At 35.1% G+C, this 21931-nt stretch overlaps 1 protein-coding gene and 1 long non-coding RNA gene across 3 annotated transcripts; both read right to left on the bottom strand.

Annotated features, from left to right (window-relative positions):
* Window positions 1–418: 418 nt before the first annotated feature.
* On the bottom strand, window positions 419–9940 carry LOC120338326 (uncharacterized). Of its 2 annotated transcripts, none has more exons than XR_013478083.1 (4): window positions 9558–9940; window positions 8957–9010; window positions 8760–8866; window positions 419–595 (listed from the first exon to the last, which is right to left on the bottom strand). It is a non-coding gene; the product is annotated as an uncharacterized LOC120338326 (long non-coding RNA). The 2 variants fall into 2 exon arrangements; XR_013478084.1 differs by lacking the exon at window positions 419–595 and adding an exon at window positions 5485–5584.
* Window positions 9941–19799: 9859 nt separating this feature from the next.
* Window positions 19800–21230, bottom strand: LOC120337693 (arylamine N-acetyltransferase 2-like). The gene has a single exon (XM_039405564.2). The coding sequence runs from the start codon at window positions 21182–21184 to the stop codon at window positions 20297–20299; it is 888 nt and encodes a 295-aa protein (XP_039261498.2). The 5' UTR covers window positions 21185–21230; the 3' UTR covers window positions 19800–20296.
* Between the last annotated feature and the right edge of the window lie 701 nt (window positions 21231–21931).

Below are 21931 nucleotides of genomic sequence, written 5' to 3'. Positions count from 1 at the left end.
TAACTATTTGCGAAAACATATACAGAAAAATCTGCGGCTACGTTATTTACAAATTTCTGAGAACAAGCTATAGTCATACATTGAAAATGTCAATTTTGACATAGTTGTTTAGTTTAGCACACATAATATCTTGTGACCAGAGTAAGCTTTCTGTCATGATTTATTTCACTAAACAACTTTTTCCTATTTTATATTAATAAAATACCTTTGTTATTTGAGAGGTACATACAGAAAAAAATTTGAAAAATATCTAACTCGTAGTAAAAGGTTCAACAACACTATTTTAGTATATCAGATCGGAATACGTACAAATACTTTGACACTAAGTTTTAAATAATAACTATCTAGTTAGGGTTAAAAACAAATTGAACTTTTTTAATTTCCATGGCAAGCTATAGGGTTTGTGCAAAAGATTGAACCTAAATATGCAAACTATATTGAGAGAATCAAAATATTTCGATTACATGCGTGCTTTTCTGACCAGATTCGATAGGCTTCCATCTCACTCAGTGATGAATACCGGACAAATGACGAGGCATTTCTTTTGGTGAACTGATGTATTGTCTTTTTAACTTTCAATCAGTGTTTCAGAAAGCTGAAAATAAATGTATTTTTAGTTCATTCTCAAATTATCAGTGGCGTATCTAAAGTATGACAGCTATAGCTCGGCCTACCATTGGCGACTTTGAATTGCGGCGAAATAATAAACAGTTCTAATCCTAAATTGTCACAAAAAATATTTGTGCCTTATCACGAATTCCAAATTAAACAACTAAACGTGGAAGTTTGCATATTTGCAGTAGAATTTTTGCTGGGTAAAGGAAAGATTTCGTAAAATTATTTCAGAAAACCATCATCGAACCCCCGGAACAGCTCCCCTGAATCCCAGGGATAAAATCAGACCCAAGTTAAGAAGCACCGCTATAGACAGTGCCGTACTAATTACAATGTATTCACTGGGTATTGGTCCCGTTAGTGGGTTGTTCAGAATGATTGTTGCTTCCCTTTAACGCTAAATTACGGGTTTGTTGGGCAGAATAGTTAAATGGATGGTGCGATTATACGAAGTTAAAATGGTCTGATTCTAACAGACTTTGCCATAGTAAATTATAATATAAGCGCATTGGTGCTTAAACTAGCAAAAAAAGGAACAAAGAAATGCAATTTTTCTGGTAGACGATAAGATTATACTCAATATACACAAAACGATAATTTGACGCGATTTCCCCCCAAAAATACAAATATTACCTATTAGAAAAGATCTTTCAGAGCAGTAATATTCGATCTGTTATATTAGATACCCAAGTGTATACAGAATCAGATCACGGGTATACAAATAAATATTGTATTGGTATACAGCAATACTTAGCAGGGGCGGGCAAGGTTTTGAACCTTGTGCCAGAAATTTTGCTGGCGGGCCATGTACGTGTGACGTAAATGTTACATTTTATGAAGTGGAAAACAATGACCCCGGTGCCAACACTAAATTTAGTCATAATTTCATAAATTCCTCAAGTTATTTTCAGCTAAAACTTCGAAATTTTGTTTTAGATCCGTTGTGGCAGCCTCTGGCCGGCAAGACAGAATTACCCAATAGGTCGGATTTGGCCCGCGGAACATAGATTGCCTATGTCAGAGCGATAGCTTGATTCAAATCCCGGCCCGTTTTGTGTTTTTGAACGCACACAAGTCTCGTTCAACATCGAGACTCACTAATTCACAGGCATGTCCATGGGATTCCCAATGAAACACAATTCAATAAAAATTGTTAAATTTAGGTTAAGCGTTTACTAAACAGGACTGCATATGAAAAGAAACATGCAAAAAGACAAAATTCATTGACTTTGTTAACTTGAAAAAAAATTAGAACTATTTTATATTTAACAAGAGAGCTATGCCCAAACTCAAGGACACAAAGTCCATAACGAGATGTTTTACTATCTAATTCCCTAAAATCATACGGTATCCTGAACGAATTTGAAGAGCGTACCTTACCAGTACGTGCAGGTAACGATAAACGGACTGTCCTAGTTTTTCCAAGTCTACTACATTATTCAGTTTTTAAAACCGTGTTCTCATGAGTAAAAAATGATATATCGAAATTTTGATGGAATATTAGATCTCATAGGATTCATATAAAATATAGGAATAAATAACATCATGTTGGGATAGCAACAGTAAAGACGTAACGGTAATTTTGTTGGCACACAAAACGTAATCTTATATAAAATTGGGTGTCTCAAATATTTCGTGATATTTTGAAATACAAATGTGTGCTGTCCCATCCATTCACAAGTCTGCTAATTAAAGTGTTTGTTCGCCCACGTCGATGCAATTTGCGAAATGAATTACGGTACATGAGCGAATAGAAACCAAACCATCCAAATTATATAAAAGTATACAGAAAAGTTTGCGTCTACGTTTTTCGAATATAAGTCAACAATGTAAATTTTTACGTTTTTCATTCATTCCGCACATATAATATCTCGTGAACAGAGTGAGATTTCTATCATGACTTCACTAAACATTTTTTTTCTACTATGTATTATTAAATTACCCTCCGTTATTTTTCAGGTACATATGAGGAAAATAAAAATTAAAAAAGATGCAACTCGTCGTAAAATGTTCAAGAGCCAAATTTTAGTGTATTAGATTAGGATCTTTCGTACAAAGCCGTCAAAACTGATGCAAATATGTGATATTCGATAAAACGTAGGCCACAATTTCTGTTACAAATACTACGGAAGTCACTCAGCTAGTCCCCGAACTCGTAATAGAACTAAAATAAGGGTATTGGAACAACATTATGGCCCAACCCTAATCCGGTGTCCGCCATCTTGGTTATATACTACGGGAGAACCCCGAAAAGTCTGCGGCTACGTTATTCGCTAATTCGCTAAAAGAGGTATGGATCAATGCCATTTTTCACGTTTTTTGTTACCAGTAATTAAGCACACATAATATCTTGTGACAAGTGTAACACTTCTGTCGTGACTTCACTAAACAACTTTTTTTTCTATTTTATATTATTAAATAACCTTCGTTATTTGCGAGGTATATACGAAGAAAATAAATATCGCAAAATTTGTAACATCCAGTAAAAGACTCAAGAGTACTATTTTAGTATATTAGATTGGGGTCTTTCGTACAAAAACTTTGACGCTAATTTTCAAATCAGCGACTATCTAGTTAGTTTTAGGAACAGATTGAGAATTTATTATTTCTCTGCGCAATCTATAGGGTTGTGCAAAAGATCTTTAGATTGAACCTAAATATGCAAATCAAACAAAAAAAAAAATTAAAAGATTTCGATTACATACTTCCTCTGCTGACCAGAATCGACCAGCTTCCATCCCACTCAGTGAATAATACCAGACAAATGACGAGGCATTTCTTTTGATAAAACGATGTACTGTCTTTCTAACTTTCAATCAGTGTTTCTGAAAGCTGAAAATAAATGTATTTTTAGTTCATTCTCGATTTTGGGTATGACAGCTATAGCTCCTACCATTGGCAAAGTTCTAATCGTAAATTGTTACAATAAAATATTTGTGCCTTATCACGAATTCCAAATTAAGCAGCTAAACGTGGAAGTTTGCATATCTGCAGCGGAATATAGTAAATATCACATAAGTAAAAAGCTGGATAAAGAAAAAAATTCATAAAAATATTTCAGACGACATTCATCGAACCCCCGGAACAGCTCCCTCGAATCCCATGGATACAGTCGGACCCAAGTTAAGAAACACCGCTATAGACAGTGCCGTACTCATAACACCATATTCACTGGTAATTGGTACCGTTAGTGAGCTGTTCAGAATGATTATTTCTACCTTTTTTTAACGCCAAATTAAGGTTTTGTTGGGCAGACCTTGCCATAAAAATTTATGAGCCCGCATTGGTGCTTTAATTGGCCTAAAGGGGAACGAATAAATGCAATTTTTCTGCTAGACGATAAACTTATACTCAGTATACACAAAAAAATAATTTGACGCCGATTTCCAAAAAAATACAAATATTGCTCTTTAGAAAAGATCTTTTAGAGCAGCGATATTCGACCGGGCATACTATATACCCAAATGTATACCAAGTCAGATCCCGGGTATAGCCTACATATAACAATTGGTATGACAGCTATAGCTCCTACCATTGGCAAAGTTCTAATCGTAAATTGTTACAATAAAATATTTGTGCCTTATCACGAATTCCAAATTAAGCAGCTAAACGTGGAAGTTTGCATATCTGCAGCGGAATATAGTAAATATCACATAAGTAAAAAGCTGGATAAAGAAAAAAATTCATAAAAATATTTCAGACGACATTCATCGAACCCCCGGAACAGCTCCCTCGAATCCCATGGATACAGTCGGACCCAAGTTAAGAAACACCGCTATAGACAGTGCCGTACTCATAACACCATATTCACTGGTAATTGGTACCGTTAGTGAGCTGTTCAGAATGATTATTTCTACCTTTTTTTAACGCCAAATTAAGGTTTTGTTGGGCAGACCTTGCCATAAAAATTTATGAGCCCGCATTGGTGCTTTAATTGGCCTAAAGGGGAACGAATAAATGCAATTTTTCTGCTAGACGATAAACTTATACTCAGTATACACAAAAAAATAATTTGACGCCGATTTCCAAAAAAATACAAATATTGCTCTTTAGAAAAGATCTTTTAGAGCAGCGATATTCGACCGGGCATACTATATACCCAAATGTATACCAAGTCAGATCCCGGGTATAGCCTACATATAACAATTGGTATACAGCTATAGTCTGATTCGATGAAATATCACGGCCCGTTTTGAGTTTATAAAAGCGCATAAGTCGCGTTCAACATTGGGACTCAATAAATTCATAAAGTGTTTGTCTGTTTAAGCCACGAATTCAGCGAGAGGAATTAAATGAGCGAGTAGAAACCATACTATGCAAAAAATAATTGTTGGCGGATAAATATATAGAAAAGTATATGGCTACGTTATTCGCTAATTTTTGAGCACAAGATAAAGTCATAAACGAAATTCAATTTTGACGTAGTTTGTTAATATACCTAGCACACATAATATCTTGCGACCCGACTAAGACTTTTGTCATTACTTCACTTCACAACCTTTTTCTACTTTTTTTTATTAAATATCCTTTGTTATTTGCGAGGTACATAAGAAAAAAATAAAAATTAAGAACTAAGTAACATGTAATAAAAGGTTCAAGAGCAATATTTTAGTATATTAGATTGGGATCTTTCGTTTAGAGCCTTCGACAAAAATGCAAGACTGAGACTTGATAAAAACACCTAGATCAAGTTTTAAATTAGTAACTATCTAGTTAGAGTTAAGAATAAATTGAAACTTTGGTATTTACCTGCGCAATATATAGGAGTTGTTCAAAAGATTCGTAGATTGAACCCAAATATGCAAATTTTATTGAAAGAATCAAAAGAATTCGATTACATACTTTCTTTGCTGATCAAACTAGATAGGCTTCCATCTCACTCAGTGATGAATACCAGATAAATGACGAGGCATTTCTTTTGGTGAAATGATGTACTGCCATACCAACTTTCAATCAGTGTTGAAGAAAGCTGAAAATAAATGTTATTTTAGTTCATTCTCAAATTATCAGTGGCGTATATCGATGGTATGACAGCTATAGCTCCTACCATTGGCGACTTTGGATTGAGGCGCAAAAATAATAAAAATTTCTAATTGTTATGCCTATCACGAATTCCCAATTAAGCAGCTAAACGTGGAAGTTTGCTTATCTGCAGTGGAATATAGTAAATTTTACATATTAAGTAAAAAGCAAGAGTAAAGAAAAGATTTCGTAAAATTATTTCAGAGAACCTTCATCGAACCCCCGGTTACAGCTCACCCGAACCCTATGGGTACAATCGAACCCAAGTTAAGAAACACCGCTATTGACATTGCCATACTCATTACACCATATTCTCTGTTTATTGGTCCGGTCAGTGGGTTGTTCAGAATGATTATTTCTACCTTTTTAAATTCCAAATAACAGTATTGCAGACTAATTGAATCGATGGTGCGATTCTACGAAATGAAAACGGTGTGGTTCCAATAGACTATGGACTTTGCCATAAAAATTATGACCTCGCAGTGGTGCTTTGCCCAAATGTCACAAATATTGCCTATTTGGAATAGTTTTTTAGTATCGCTAATTTCTGAGCAAAAGCTATAGTTATAAATCAACGTCAATTTTTACGTTTTTTTTGGTTACCAGTAATTTAGCACATATACTATCTTGTGACCAAAGTAAGACTTCTATGGTGGCCCATCGTTGTCACGCTTAAAATTGAAAATAAAAATAAAATAAAAAACCGAAAATAAAAAAATAGTTGTGAAAAAACATAAAAATAATTGAAAAAAAAATGAAAAAAAAATTTGAAAAAAAAAAAAAAATTAAAAATAGGAAAAAAAAAAAAATTAAAAAAAAAATTGGAGAAAAAAAAAAAAAAATTGAATAAAAAGAAAATAAAAAGGTTGACAGCGATAGTCCGCCTCGTGGCCCATCGTTGTCACGCGTTTTTATTTTTAGAAAATTTGCTTCTGCTTGGGACCAACGTTGTCAGGCATAATCCTACGCGCACAAATGTGTTCCCTGGGTTTCCAACTCACTACTGATTTTCTCGAGCAATATTCAATATGAAAATGTTCTATAAATTCTCCATGCTACAAGTTCAACAAGAAGTAATATATTTATAATAATGATAAGAGAATATAGAATTGAATACGAAAATTCGGAAAATTTGTTTTTACGTGTAGAAGGTAATTTAATTGGAGAATGCTGGTTAACTACTCAGTTGTCTGGACACTCGCGATGCCGGTACCGTCTTACCAAATACCTGTAGTCGGTTATAGTCGCTTTGCGTCTGACCGTACCGGTAGCCATGCAATTACTCATGAAAGAATGGGAGATACGGATAGTCTCGTAGGATATAGACTACTGAAACACTCTCTGCGCCTGCCCCATACCGTACAGCCGTAACGTACCGATCCAGACAAATGATAAATCGCCCGTGCTCAATCATTTATTTCAATCCATACCTCGATCCTAGTAGAATATAGTGAGTCGAGGCATGGCTTGAAATAAATGGTTGAGCACGGGCGATTCATCATTTGTCTGGATCGGTACGTTACGGCTGTACGGTATGGGGCAGGCGCAGAGAGTGTTTCAGTAGTCTATATTCTACGAGATTATCCGTATCTCCCATTCTTTCATGAGTGATTGCATGGGTACCGGTACGGTCAGACGGTACCGTACCTGCATCGCACGAGTGTCCAGCCAACTGAGCAGTTAAGCAGCATTTTCCAATTAAATTACCTTCTACACGTAAAAACAAATTTTCCTATTCAATTCTATATTCTCTTATCATTATTATAAATACATTGCTTGTGGTTGAACTTGTAGCATGGAGAATTTATAGAACATTTTCATGTTGAATTTATTGGATATTGCTAATAAAAGTCAGTAGTGAGTTAGAAATCCAGGAAACACATTTGTGCGTGTAGGATTAAGCCTGACAACGTTGGTCCCAAGCAGCATCAAATTTTCTAAAAATAAACACGCGCGACAACGATGGGCCACGAGGCGGACAATCGTTGTCAAAAAGATAATTTGTCGCAGATTTCCTCAAAATATACAAATAGTGCTTATTTGGAATGATCTTTCATTGCAGGGATATTTAACCGAGAATACAATATACCCATACCCCAGTGTATACCAAGTCGGATCCCGAGCATGCAAATAACTATTGGTATACGGTGATTTTCAGCAAGGTTGGGCCGACCCGCGGGTCGTAATTTGCCCACCCGCGGTAGACAGCTATAGCAAAATTCAAATATATTTTTCGGGCAGTGTACACCGGGATTTACTAATTCAACGGGTGTTTGGGTGCCCCCGGCCACAAAATTTGCGAGATGAATTACATGAGCAAATAGAACCATACTATGCAAAAAAATAATTGGTGGAAAGATATGCAGGAAACTCTGCGACTACGATATTCGCAAATTTCCGATTACGAGCTATAGTTATAAATTTAGCACACATAATATTTTGTGAACAGAGTAAGACTTCTATCATGACTTCAGCAAACAACTTTTTCTACTTTATATTATTAAATACCCTCTGTTATTTGCGAGTTATATACGAATAAAATAAAAAATTGAACAGGTGTAACATGTAGTGAAAAATTGAAGAGCACTGTTTTAGCATACTATATTGGGATATTTCGTAAGGATCACTCGACAATAATGCAAAAATGGAACGTAGTATGTATACAAGGTTACAGTTAGGCCATAATTTTAGATAGAAATACTACGGGAGTCACTTGGCTAGTCCTCGAACTCATAATAAAACTAACATAAGGAAAATTAGAATAAAATTATAGCCTAACCCTAACCTGGTACACATACTACGTTCGGCTGTCCGCCATCATAGTACGCGTACTTCAGGTGTAGCCCAAAATATGAGACTTGATAAAAACACCTCCACCAATTTTCAAAATAACAAATACGTAATTATCTATAGCTGTGGTTAAAGGACAATTTGAAAATCTGAATATCCAGCGCAATCTGCATTCCTAACCCAAACCCAATCCAGAAAATTACTAATTTGTTATGTTGATCGTTATCGGAGGCGTTTTGTTTTCAACAATGGGAGTTTGTACGAAATGTTCTTAGATTTAACCTAAATATGAAAATTAAATCGAAAGAATCAAAATATTTTAAATTACATACTTGCTTTGCTGGTCAGACTCGATAGGCTTCCATCTCACTCAGACGAATTTCTCTTATTGATAAAGTAGTATGATGCTTTGTCAACTTTCAACAAGTGTTTAAGAAAGCTGAAAATAAATGCGTATAGATACATCGCCTCAAATATTGTAATATTGTACCCTACTATATAAATTAAAAAATGTTTAAATATTATTTACTTGTAGACTTTTCCTCGGTTTCTCATCTTCATTACTTTTTCCACTTTTGAAATTCTGCATATGAAAAGTTGAGATATTAATTAATAATAAACTGTTGCAGAACTTTAGCACTTCTAATGGCGGAAACGAGACTAAATCTAGCCACAATAGCTAAAATATAAAAGCAATGGTAAGTATATATAAATCCATGGATTTGAAAATGTAATAAAAGTGATGATCATGGCGTTCGGGTACTAGTATACGTGGGGAGTGCAGCGACGCGATGATCTCCTTTCTAGAATATAATATGTGAATGCTCCTGCAAAAATATCCATGACCTTATGGATGAAACAGCAGAGCTATTCTATCAACTTTTTATTTTTTACTAACTCATCAAGTTAGAATGAATCTCAGATTGGGTTACATTCGTATTCCACTTTAAAAGTAAAATGAGATTTCCCCCTAAATCAACAGGACTTTACAACAATTTTAATAAAAACAATACGGACAAAAATTGAGACAGCGAGCAACAGCATTGTACTGGGCCCCAAAAGTTGATCTTTCATACAGACAAAAAATGAAAGCAGTAGAAAGTAGAAACATTAGTTACAATTAAGCTCACCTGAATATTGTTCCGAAGAGACAACGTAATAAAGAATTGGCGTAATATTCTAGCACCAGCCACACACAAAATCGACCGCACTCCATCAAGTACGTTTGCTACTGGGGCGTTGTCGCTTGTGGCTTTCCGCGTGAAGAGTGGACGAAAACGCTAATTAGTAATCTACGTTTTTAATTAGTGCAGGTATTCCAGGTCAACTCTGGATCGCCATGAGCCGATCACGCTTCTGACACGTGATCACAAATAATATAAACAATGCAGATGACAGTCGGCATTTGCTTAATATTACTTGTGATTGTTTGAATGTCCAGTTTGCACTAATTTCTCCGTCCAAACAAAACGTTGGAGACATAACATTCATAGCAATATAATTGAGCTACATGTGAAAATCATATTTAATTTTTCAAGACAAGTGCAGACCGATAGTAACAATTGATAAAAACTAGATATTTAGCGCAGAGATACACAAACTGGGGTATCGACGCCGCAGGTGAGACGCAGCAACGAAGCTTTGGGGTTGAAAAGAATACTCGAATTTCACACACAGAGTACTACCGGTATATCTAATGTACATTTCATACTTTTGATTCAAAACACAACTATTAACACTAGTGAAACGTATAAATCTCACCATTTTGAAAAATTGCATAGGATCTGAGAAGCGCCGGGCTTGCATCGAATTGTAAAAGTTTTGGAAGCCCTGATTTAGCAAACTCTTATATCAGTGATTCGTAACTTCTTCGAGCCATCAGAGAACTCTTTTATTACTCAGGGGATTTTGTCAAACCCCAAAGTTTTGAACTGTTGAAACCAGGGGTGCAACCAGAACGTAAGGGGAGTCAATTTTGTGCAAGGTATAAAACAGGCCTGGGCAACCTTTTATGGCTTGCGTGCAAAAATCGGCTAAATTTAATTACAAAATTCTCTCGCGTGCCGACCAAAATTAAAAACAACGCTTTGCTACTTTCAAAGCAAAAATACACAATAATAAATCCTTTAAACATGTAAAGACAGATTCACTATTTGGAAAAATATCAGTCTGACAAATATATGTGATTACTTTTCTTATTCTATATCAGTGAGACTTCTGCAGCTGCATTACCGCTAATAGAGATTGGACATTGGGTTTATATTTTGTAAATTTCGAAGAAAAACACAACATACTGATTTCATGTTACGCGGCTACTTCTGTTACGAGATTTAATAAAGTTCATAGCTGAGAACAGATATCAACAAACTTATGTACCACAAAACACGGACAGTAATGTAGTAGCAAAGATTTTTGAGGGCACGAAATATGTTCGGGAATGACGTCCCAATCACGCAATTTGTCGTCTTTTGCACTTCTCTATTGTATTCCCTTTCGTAATCGTTTATATTTCTTTCTAAATTAATGTATAACAGTAAGTTAGCAAGTAACTCTAACCAACATAAGATGTGAAACTCCATACATGAAGTAGAAACAGAGAAAATACACAGACGAACTATATATATTATGTAAGAATGTAGCCGAATGAATGCTACGCTCTTCTCGACAAAATTTGTCAAGAGCTCACTCAGTTGTTATGTCATAATATATTTCTTTATAGCCATATGCCATGAAAGGACCAAATAAGTTTAAATAAATACCGGGTTGTTAACAAATGATAATAAACAAACGAACACCTAGTTTCATCAGATATCTCAAAGTCTTGAAACTTTATATCTGAGGGAAAATGATAACAATAACAACAACATTTTATTGAAACAATCGTTATGTCCACTACCGTGTCCAATAAAATTAACAGCTAACGCAAGTATCACGTCCCATCTTCACATTCATAGTGTCATGTAGCAGTCGCTATCTTCTAATAATACTTACCGAATACTGTCAGCTTCTTATTTATATTTGTATTTTCCATTTTGTGAACCAAATGAGATTTTTTATCTGATCAAATACAGAGCAGATTTTGCTATGATATCTGCAATAGCATTTAAGACATTTTATTTGACTATGACCAGTCTGTCAGAGTATTGAGGTTCTTAATTACCAAATAAAGAGCATTGATAGCATTTAAAGTGCCTCGCTGAATTTTGGCAATAATGATTAAGATGTTTTTACAAATTTCGTCTCGACTTTCTCTTTTTCTCTAAAGCAGGGATGGCGAACCTTCTTAAATGAATGTGTCAAAAAATATATTTTTATCGCGGAACAGAAGAGAGTGGGTCACAGATATTTGATCAATGTTTCTATCTATAAGAAACTTCTGAAACAAATCTTATAAGCTTCTGTTGGTGTTGGCGTAGTTTGGGCTTTACTTATGCAGCACTTCGATCCGGCGATTCGGAATTTTTTATGGCAATCAATTTTACGAAAACACGCATATGAATTACCAAAAACGTTTAGAACAATGCGGCAAATTATTTTAAGGTTCCAAAAAGTTTAGATGCACTTCAGAAAGAGACCAGACGTAGCGACAAATGAACATATTGACTGCGTTGTTATGCCATGAGCGATATCAGAGTCAATAGCAGAATAACGTTACATATCGGTGCAGACATGGGTGCAGACATGGCTCCAGGATTAGGGGTTTTGAAAATTACCGTATCGGCTCCAATAATTACCAATTTGAATAGGAACGATCGCGGCCCTGACTGCTCAATTGACGGTACATTATAAAATTTATTGTTAGATTAACTTAAGGCCGGTTTTATTAATTTCTGTCACTGATATGTTTGCATTTATTTTATTTGTACCTTGACGGGTCACGAATTAAACGCGGTGGGTCACTTTGTGACCCGCGTGTCAGTGGTTCGCCATCCCTGCTCTATAGAAACCTCGCAGAAAACTAACCTGACATCAATGATGGAAGAACCAAATACTGTTGAGGATCAGAAGCATAGTAAAATCGTATAACAATCAAAATGAATTTTTCAGTTTCGAGTTATATCCTCGTGTACTAATTTTTACCCTTAAAAGGAACTGCACTGTTGAAGCTTTATTTTATACTTATTGGACACGTAGTGGACATAACGATCGTTTCAATATTATGTTGTTGTTGTTGTTCTTGTTGTTGTTCTTGTTCTTTGACACGTTTTTAAAAAGTCGCTTTTCTCTCCGAATACTGGACCAATTGCTTTGAAATTTTCAGTGGTTAAAGATAAAAATTTTCTCCAGAAGGCTATTACTTTTTTTTTCGCTATGACGTCATCAAAAATTATGTGACTCTACGTGTCCATATATTTGAGCATAGCTCTCTTGTTGTTAAATATGAATGAATTTCTGTTAAATCGTGCAACAGATAATGCTCAGATAAATCTGTTGACAATGATATAAACCAAATGCGGACCACACGAAAAAATTGTGCGGACCGCGGCGAAGTGCCAATTTTGAATGATATGCGTTCCGTGAAACGAGTTTTCAATTTAGTTTAATCTGGTACATGTCAGTAATTCCAATTCTATTATATTGCAAAGCCATACTCGCGCCCTATTCATTATCTGTGATTATGATGTTACAATGCCCTAAAAAGCTAGCTTGTGCGAAGCGAACAACGCGTGTCATATGACTAATACATACCTACATTTTGTGCCTGCCACCACTAGAAAGCCTGTGTTTAATACAGGTGCGGCCCGCGGTTCCGCCCTGTATTTGTACCTGGCCCTGCTGTATTAAAGGCTGCACACCCCCGATATAAACAAATAGCCAACGACACTGTAATAATGAAGGGTAGGCTGTACCGAAATCGGACTTTAGACTTGTATATATAGGTAAAAGAATGTAAATTTCATAAAGAATAATCGCAATGAAACAGAGAGATAAGATAGTTTATTCCTGTTATTCAGATTTGATACTGTTATATTATATTCATTTCCTTTTACAAATATTACCAGAATTATAATTACAATCGACGGTATCTATGAATTTTTAAATTGCATTCTTTTACTGGCAAACTGTTAAATAATGAGAATGTTGTAATATTTAGGTTTGATTAAACCACAGAGTCTCTTCGCAACCAAGTGATATTTAATGTCCTATTGCACTTTTTATTCGATTCGTGATTCTATGCATATTTTGTATGGACGCCGTATTTTTTCTATTATTGCAATGACTTTTGATGTCATAGATTGCCAGGGAGCTTATATGGCTTTCTCCAAAGTAAGCTATTAGGCCGCCATACAAATTTGATCCATGTCATGAGAATGTTAACATTTATTATGTTGGCTATTGCTACTAGGTATTGATGGAATAACGAGAGACAAAAACATCTCATGGAGAATAATCGTTTGAAAACTCACTGCTTCAAAGTTCCAGAGACAAATGATGGTTTATTCCTATTATTAAAACAAGAGAGCGATGTCTAAATATATTTACGCGAAGATCACGCCGAAGTAGAGCGGATGCAATCTGTCGCAGTAGACTGCCGGTACCGTACTGCAGCTGACCTGATCACTCGATATACTTACTCGAAAGCGGAACCGCCACATGATACCCACCTTTGCATGCGCAATATATTGCGAAGCAATTAGCGATTCGAGTACTGCAAACCGTTAGTATGTATCCTCCTTTCACCCGTAATCAAATATAATTTTTTCATTTTTTTAAATAACTCTTTTTCAATTTGAAATAATGTTCACTGTAAATAAAATTGGCAGACAACTATATTATTCCGTCTGACCCTCACAATTAAGATGATAATTACAAAATATCAGCTTTTTGAAATCAGCGTTTTTTCGTTGGTATCGGTTCGGTAACCGTATCGGCGAAAAAAGTGGTATTGGTACATCTCTAGTATGTATACCAGAATATGGGCCCCCACAAATGGGAATGCTGGTCTGTCAAAAACACTTTTATATCAAGGTGAAACTATACCATGTCTGGTCATCTCCTTTGTGCTGTGCAAAGCCATATTGACAACAGCATCCATAAATCATTTCATCTTTTCCAAATGCATTGCGAATATTTTCACATACCAGACCAGCCTGTCCATTTGACAATTCAGACTGAAATGACAAATTAAAAACATCCACATATTCAAAATGATTTGTGGGTTAGTGCGTTAGAACAAAATATGATGGACTCGCTGATTAAAGTCATTCGGTTCATACTCTGTTACCTTACTCCAGGTAGTGGGTAAAGTGTTGTTGGTTACCTTAGGTTGGACCAGTGTTTCCAAACCTGAGTCCGCGGTCTCAAATGAGTCCCCGGAGCGTTTGAATGAGTCCGCAACGGGCCAGAAATTCACTGCGAGCCGCAAACGTTTTTGCGAGACCAAACTATCAGCCAAGTTACGATTTACGTTAAAATTTACATAAAACATAAAAAAATAGGTTTATTCACATAACTTAATCCAGTCAATAATTACTGGTTATCGAGTAGAGCTTGGCATATATTCCAATATTCAACTATTGGAATAGCAATTTGCGTTTCGAAAATTTGTCAACAAGTGGCGTGACAGGTCACTTGCGCGTCGCCTAATCAAACGATTTGATTTCACAACTCATTTGCGGATTTTCGACGAAAATACCAGTCCGCACGCGCGTCGATAGTTACCTGAGTGGTGTTTTTCGCGGCTGCAAACAACCAGGAATAAATATTTTTCTGGTAGGTGTCAATGGTGGCAACCGCAATTTTCTAAATTGAACAGCGGCAATACAAAATACTAAAAATAACACGGAGAACACCATAAGTTTTGTTTACTGCCTCCACATTGCTATGTAGGCTACAGTACTGGAGCGCCGTAAGTTTTGTTTCAGATTTGTCGAATTCACAAATATAGGAATCAAAACAAAATATAACCGGGCAATTTACTACGCATTTTGTGTTTACGGATTGTCATGTTATTTCCTTAGTATTGCTTTTATTTCGTCAACACAACCGCAGATTAAAATGATCACAATTAAATTAATAATAAAGCAAGTCGACGAATATATATACCTTTGATTAACTAATATACTTTAAATATATTTTTAATGAGTACTAAATCAAGTTGTACTTTCTGGAAATTTATAGCAGATAGTAGGATTTTTTCAACAGCGATAACAAATTTGCAAGTTCGCAAAAAATATGTATCAAAACTTATAATATAATCTGGTAACATATTCTCACATTAGTATATTCGCAGATTGTCCTGGAATTTTAAAGAAGTAATGTTTTCATCTTTTCGTAAGTCGTCGCAACCGCGAGTTACCACGATTAAATTAAAATAGCAAGACATTTTAAACTCTCGTCGTTGTCATGGATTGAATATTGTGCGACGGAAAAGGCCATTATACACTATTTTAACGAACGCGTGAATTGCGGCGAATTTCCGATTTTGAAATTTGTTAAAATTCTGTTATGTTTGGTTTTATTGCTACTTCACAGAGATTACGGTTGCAATAAACGCAGCTTGAGTCCGCAAAAGTTTTCGCCGGTGAGAAAAGAGTCCGCTACCAAAACTTCGCATATGAAATCCTTGTTTGTAGTTAAAAATCGTCTCATTGCTGTCTTATCAGAAGTAGAATTTAACCTATCCAAAATCCTTCTAAATTATTTCGAATTCTATTATAATTCGAAGCATTTTGTAGTCAACTCAGGAGCATGACGCAGGTAAAACGAATTTTTACTAAGAATACTTAATTGTTTTTAATATATTTCTTTTCTCTTTTGGAATTTCGACTCGTAAAATCCAACTATCGCTCTGAAGTTTGAGCTCAATTTCAGGACGTACATGTTGAATAAGATCCATTCCAACTTCGACTTTGAATGCTTAGCCTTAGACAATGAGTCGTAGAAACAGTTCTGACGAGCGTGACGTATACACAGTTGGAGGATTATATAAAATATTGTACAGTGTACACTATTGTTAAAATGTGTGCATTCGTTCTGATTTTATAAAACTCTAGATTTCAAGAATTGTTTTCATTTTCGCTCTCTTATCGTGTCTTCGTATTTTCGGATCTTTTTGTGTGCAGTTTTTGTACTACTCTATTTCCAAGAGGTTCCTATATTACGATAAAAACATTAACAAAATTACAAAGCCCCATATCTATAAGAAATTAGCAACAAATAGTGCTCGAACATAATAATAGCACAGACATTAAATCAATTTACATGACATAATGTGATCCTTGGTCTGACGAAGTAAACTGACCTAAAACAGTGCTGTCTTTTGCTCCCCATACCAGTGGATGTGAATCAAATCGAAGATGTGAAACACTTCATAATACCTGTATGTTAATATACTGTATGGAATTGAATGGAGGCATTGGAGTTTATAAATAAAATCGAAAATGTAGCCTGCTTATTGACATTTTAGTCATTTTTATCAAACGTTTGTGTGACCAAATTTTTAGCTGGACGGAAATATCTATCTAATCACTGATGATAGGGGATGAAATTATAAATATAATCTCTCGGAGTGGACTTTGCATAACGACATTCCCATGTGATAGCGTTTGCTTTTGCAGAAATGCTTATTTCATAGCCCGCTAATCTACGTGAGTTGAATGAACTTTGGACTGATCGTTCGATGGCCTTTGAATTCACCCATATATCTGATATTCTACTATCGTGTGTACATTTCATTAAATTATGTGGAATACGTATTAATAGTTGTATTTCATACACTTAAGATTCGTTGAAAACGAATATGTCTTCATTTCCCAAAGCAGCATACACCCATTCCGAGACTAAACTAATGATGTCATGAAATAGGGAACTAGGCTCCCGTGAAATGTGAATCATGTATATCCATGCCAATGTGTGCTAGGCAACTTATCGATAACTCTAATTGCTAGTATATATTACTAAATAATATTGCACTGATTTCAATGTTATAAAAAAAATAATTTCAAAATATTTATATATTCCCCAAATTGATAAGTGTACCAGAGGTTGAGAGAGGCTGTATCCAAATTTCCCTTTTGAGTGGTTTGACACGAGCATTGCGCTACAGCTTTTAGAAAAAAAAATTTAACCAGTAAAAAAATCACAAGCACAAATTACAAGAAAATGATAATTTACAAAGTTATACTGGGGAAAGGATGTCGCGGGGAACCAAAGCTGCAATTATCGAGCAGCGACACCCGAGGTTCTAATATCCAATTCCAAAGTTAGAATTCTAGAGTTTTGATATTACTAATTTTGGCGGTGGGTAGCGTATGAAATATCTAACCAACACCGCTTACCAGAGATTATATAGTAGAGGTGAATGAGCCATATAAACAAATATAGATGGGGAATTCCCCACTTCAACCCATTTCAATGGCCCGGTAAAGAGCCGCGAAACGATTTTTAGGGGCCGCAAAAAAAACACCAATTTTAAAAAAACTACTATATATATTTATATATTTAGACTCGATTCGAAACGCTTAGAACTAGTTTTAAACAAAAACCTCACGATTCTGAGTAAATATTCACCATACCGTGTTTTTTTAAGTAACACATTGTCTTCACTTTTCTTATGTTTGGGGGATTTGTTTTATTTTGGGGCAAACAGGGTAGAATCATCGCGCTTGCCTAACAACACAATAATATTTTGGTCGCGAAACTCGATTTGCGCGTGCTTGCATAACAATGCCGGCTTCAATCATTAAGCCAGCGGTCCCCGAAGACGAATTGCTAAGTGTGCCTCGAAAATTAAAAGATTTGTATTAAATATTAACTAATATATGATTGAATATTTTACATAGTTTATTTATTCTAAATCTAAATGCTTCATTTTTTATCATTATTTCAAACGATGTGTATATGAATCAATAACTTCATTTTACCTTTGTTACGTAACAGTAGATCTGAACCCTTGCAGCAGTTTAGTCAATTTCCTAATGATGATTTTATTAAGTTTCGCTGCATCAGTGTTTGGACTACCACGTGTTTCGTTTCGCTAGATTACTGGCGTGATTACAGATCGCAAGGGTGGGCAAAATAGTATATTTTCATCGAATCGTACAACTTTACAATATACGAATATTTGGCATCACAATATATTGTATGCTTATTGACCTCTGAAGGAGTCAGTTTGGGTTTACTCCGTATGTATAATAATACTGGAGTGAATGTGAGTTCCTATCTGCATGGTTTTATTCTATCATTCACTTAACAATCCCGGGATCTTTCGGCATTCATAAAATTTGAACAAGTAAACAACGTAGCGAGTACATACTGATAGGTACGGCACCATGAATTTCAATGCTTTTAACCACTTATTTCTAATACCTAATGATATTTGGCATAAACAAGGTCGTTGCCCGATTTCATTTCATATTTAGTGTTTTCATGCAGCTTTTTATCCGAAAAAGTTGATGACGTATTGCTGCTCTCGATCAAGAGTTGTTTGTTCTTCTTGTACCGTTGTACCGTTTCTGGTTGGTCGTAATTTTAATTTTAATTTCTGTGATTGCATTATTTAGGATGGTTTTTATGATGTAATTTTTAACGTTTACTCATGTCGATTGATGTCACTGTTGAGCTCTCACTCTAGTTTATATCTATTTTGCTGTTCTGCATGCCGCTTAGTGCTATCATTAATGATGTCTATGTTATCCATTAATATACCAAAGAATCCTAGAACACTGTTTCTCTCTATAAAGTTTTCTCACTACACATTTATTGAAATCCAATTGATCATACAGATAGTTTTGATTTTTGTAATTCAAACCCCCAAAAATGCAGACGGCATCCGCGAAAGTGAACATAACGACAACCATTCTTCTTAATACGACGTAGTTGAACATAACATCGAAAGTTTAAGTTTATAGACTCCTTAGCTAAATAATAGACGACAGAAAACAGACCAAAAAAATGTTTGATGAAAAAACGAGCAAGAAAAATGTGTTAAATGTGCGTTTGGGCCCCTTTGCTCAACATTCACGTCTCTACTCCATATTGAAAATAAAATCAACAGAGCACTAGTCTTGCCAATCAATTACTATTTTCCAGAGAAAATGTTACTAAATGTGTATACAAGCTTTTTAAAGAACTGCTGGGATTTTTTTAACAATCAAATTAAATATTGCTAATGTTTCACCTGGCACTAATTAGCTTGTTGCTGAAATGATGGCTCATTCATCGCCAAAGCTAGTATTGATTCAGCCGGCATCATTTTAGTTTGATTGTAGTTTTTGCTTAATCTCACACAGATTTTTATATTCAATTAGAATAATCAATTTTAAAGTTACTTAGCCTATTTGAAAGATATATTAACTTAGCTATAAAAAATAAGTTGCGCATCCGAGCAAGTTGGGCTTAGCCATCAAAATAAGAACAAAATTGCGATCTATAAATTTTCCAAGGGGTATTTATGAACGGATGTTTTGGGGAAACTCTGTTATAGCATGTAGCATTTAATTAATTCATCAAGCAAGGGTTCTGCATACTTGCGTTTTATTGGCAATATAAGTCATGTGGAGACGTCATAATATTTAAGCTTGGTCACACATTGATACGGTTCCTTGGGAATCCACGTTTCAACACAAGTTACACTGGTTTAAAAATCAGGTTAATTCCATATGGTGATCCTCGCACACCATACGTTATAAAAAAATGTCAGAAATACTGTTTGTGTTAAGATAAATATATATATTTATTGTCTATATTGTCTATATCCAAATATCGTAGGTTACTATAGTATAGACAATAAACAAGTACGTCATTCGCTTACTTTAAAGTTAAACATATTTTGCGCTAGCACAGGACATGTACCTACATAAATTATCAGGAAACGGAAATCAGTTAGTAGTTTAATATCAATTCAGCGCACTGATCGAGATTACATTCATCCCGCAATCCATGTAAGTTCGCTTCTGGGCCGAAGCTCAAAGTTTAGGACAATTCCGAATTCAGACTGAAGAATTTTATTCAGTTCATTTTTATCTAACTGACGTAAATGGACAACTTGTATCGTCATTGGGTCGATGTATTGTTTCTTTATAAAAGTACTTCCAGTTAGAAATCTTCTGTGATGTGTGTCTTGCAATATTGCCACGCAGTTGACACTTGTAAAAGCATGCTCTCTTCCCGGTAATAAATAAATGTTTCGTATGTCTTCTAGTTGCATTGCCTTTGTCGAGAATCCATAAAGTATATTCCATTCGCTATCTGCCCGATTTGTTGAGAAGCGTCGGGATGAGATGACACTTCCATGTAAATCTAATTGCGTTTGTCGTTTTTTCTCCGCGAAGAAAATGTCATCATCATATCTGCGTATCCTATATATTCCATTTGGTTGATACTGTTCCACTGCGAGTTGGTTCATTTTAAGCGGGAATACAAATCCCATTCCACCAAAACCTACGTCTGTTAGCCAACGCTGACCGTCATCAAAAGTCACAAGCAAACACATATGTGGGCTATTCTCTATGAAACTGTTACTTTTTTTGTCTATACCATAACTTATACACATTTCCACATTGAATCCTATTTTTGACAACATCCAGTGAAGTATAATGTTGAGATCAATGCAATTGCCCCCTCTATGGTCGTTTACAATTTTATCATAAATGATCTGTAAGCCAAACTGTTGCTGTTTGCCTCCAAAGTTATCCAAAGTCTCGTAAGGTATTGAAGACACAATCGATATACAAAGTTCATTCAACAGCTCAAGACTCACTTCGTCGATAGATCCAACATAATTTATTCTCTCCAAAAGTTTGTTCAAGTCCATATCTAAGTTATGTGTATTCGTCCTGCACGGAGCCCTCAGAAGATGTATCGTGTACTGTACATCACACCGAATGAACTCTGAAAATGGAGTGACAATATTTTTAATTACGATTTGAATTCTCAAATTAGGAAGCGAAGCATTAATCAAATAATCAATGTCATTATGTACTAGTTGAAGTATGTATCAATAACTTAAGTTATGTTATGATTAATATTATATAGATGCTAGATATTATGTAAAAATAATGATCTCGCACAGCGACTCAACATTGTTTTGTCAATAGCTCGGATATATTGTATTATCGATCAGTAAATATGAGAAGCCGTTCAATTATTTGCAGTACTTTTACTCGTCGGATTGTTGGATAACATTCAAAAATGGGTAACTTACTTTTTTAGGAACTTGAAATTCAAATTATATTTATTATAGCAAAAAAGGCTTTTGAAGCACTTAACTTATTCAGAACAGATTACTTTCTCTATTATCTGCTTAAGAATGGTCGTATGAGCTTGAAAGTGATCAGGTTGAATTCGCATTGCCTGGGTCAATAACACAGAACAATAGGTGATATTGGATTCGTTCCTCACTTTAATTGCTTCTGTTTTGTTGTCTTGATCAAGGACGAAAAGATAGTAACATGATTATTCATAATCAAAATAGTATCAAACTCGGATGAAAAAAATCTCTTTGATATATTTGTTTTGTTTCTTTCATCGTGATTGACCACATCTCTGTAACTATGCTAAA

The sequence above is a fragment of the Styela clava genome, chromosome 10 (genome assembly GCF_964204865.1).
Source record: "Styela clava chromosome 10, kaStyClav1.hap1.2, whole genome shotgun sequence".
Classification (NCBI taxonomy): Eukaryota; Metazoa; Chordata; class Ascidiacea; order Stolidobranchia; family Styelidae; genus Styela; species Styela clava.
The sequence above is the reverse complement of the archived record's forward strand: the minus strand, read 5'-3'. Positions and strand labels throughout refer to the sequence as shown.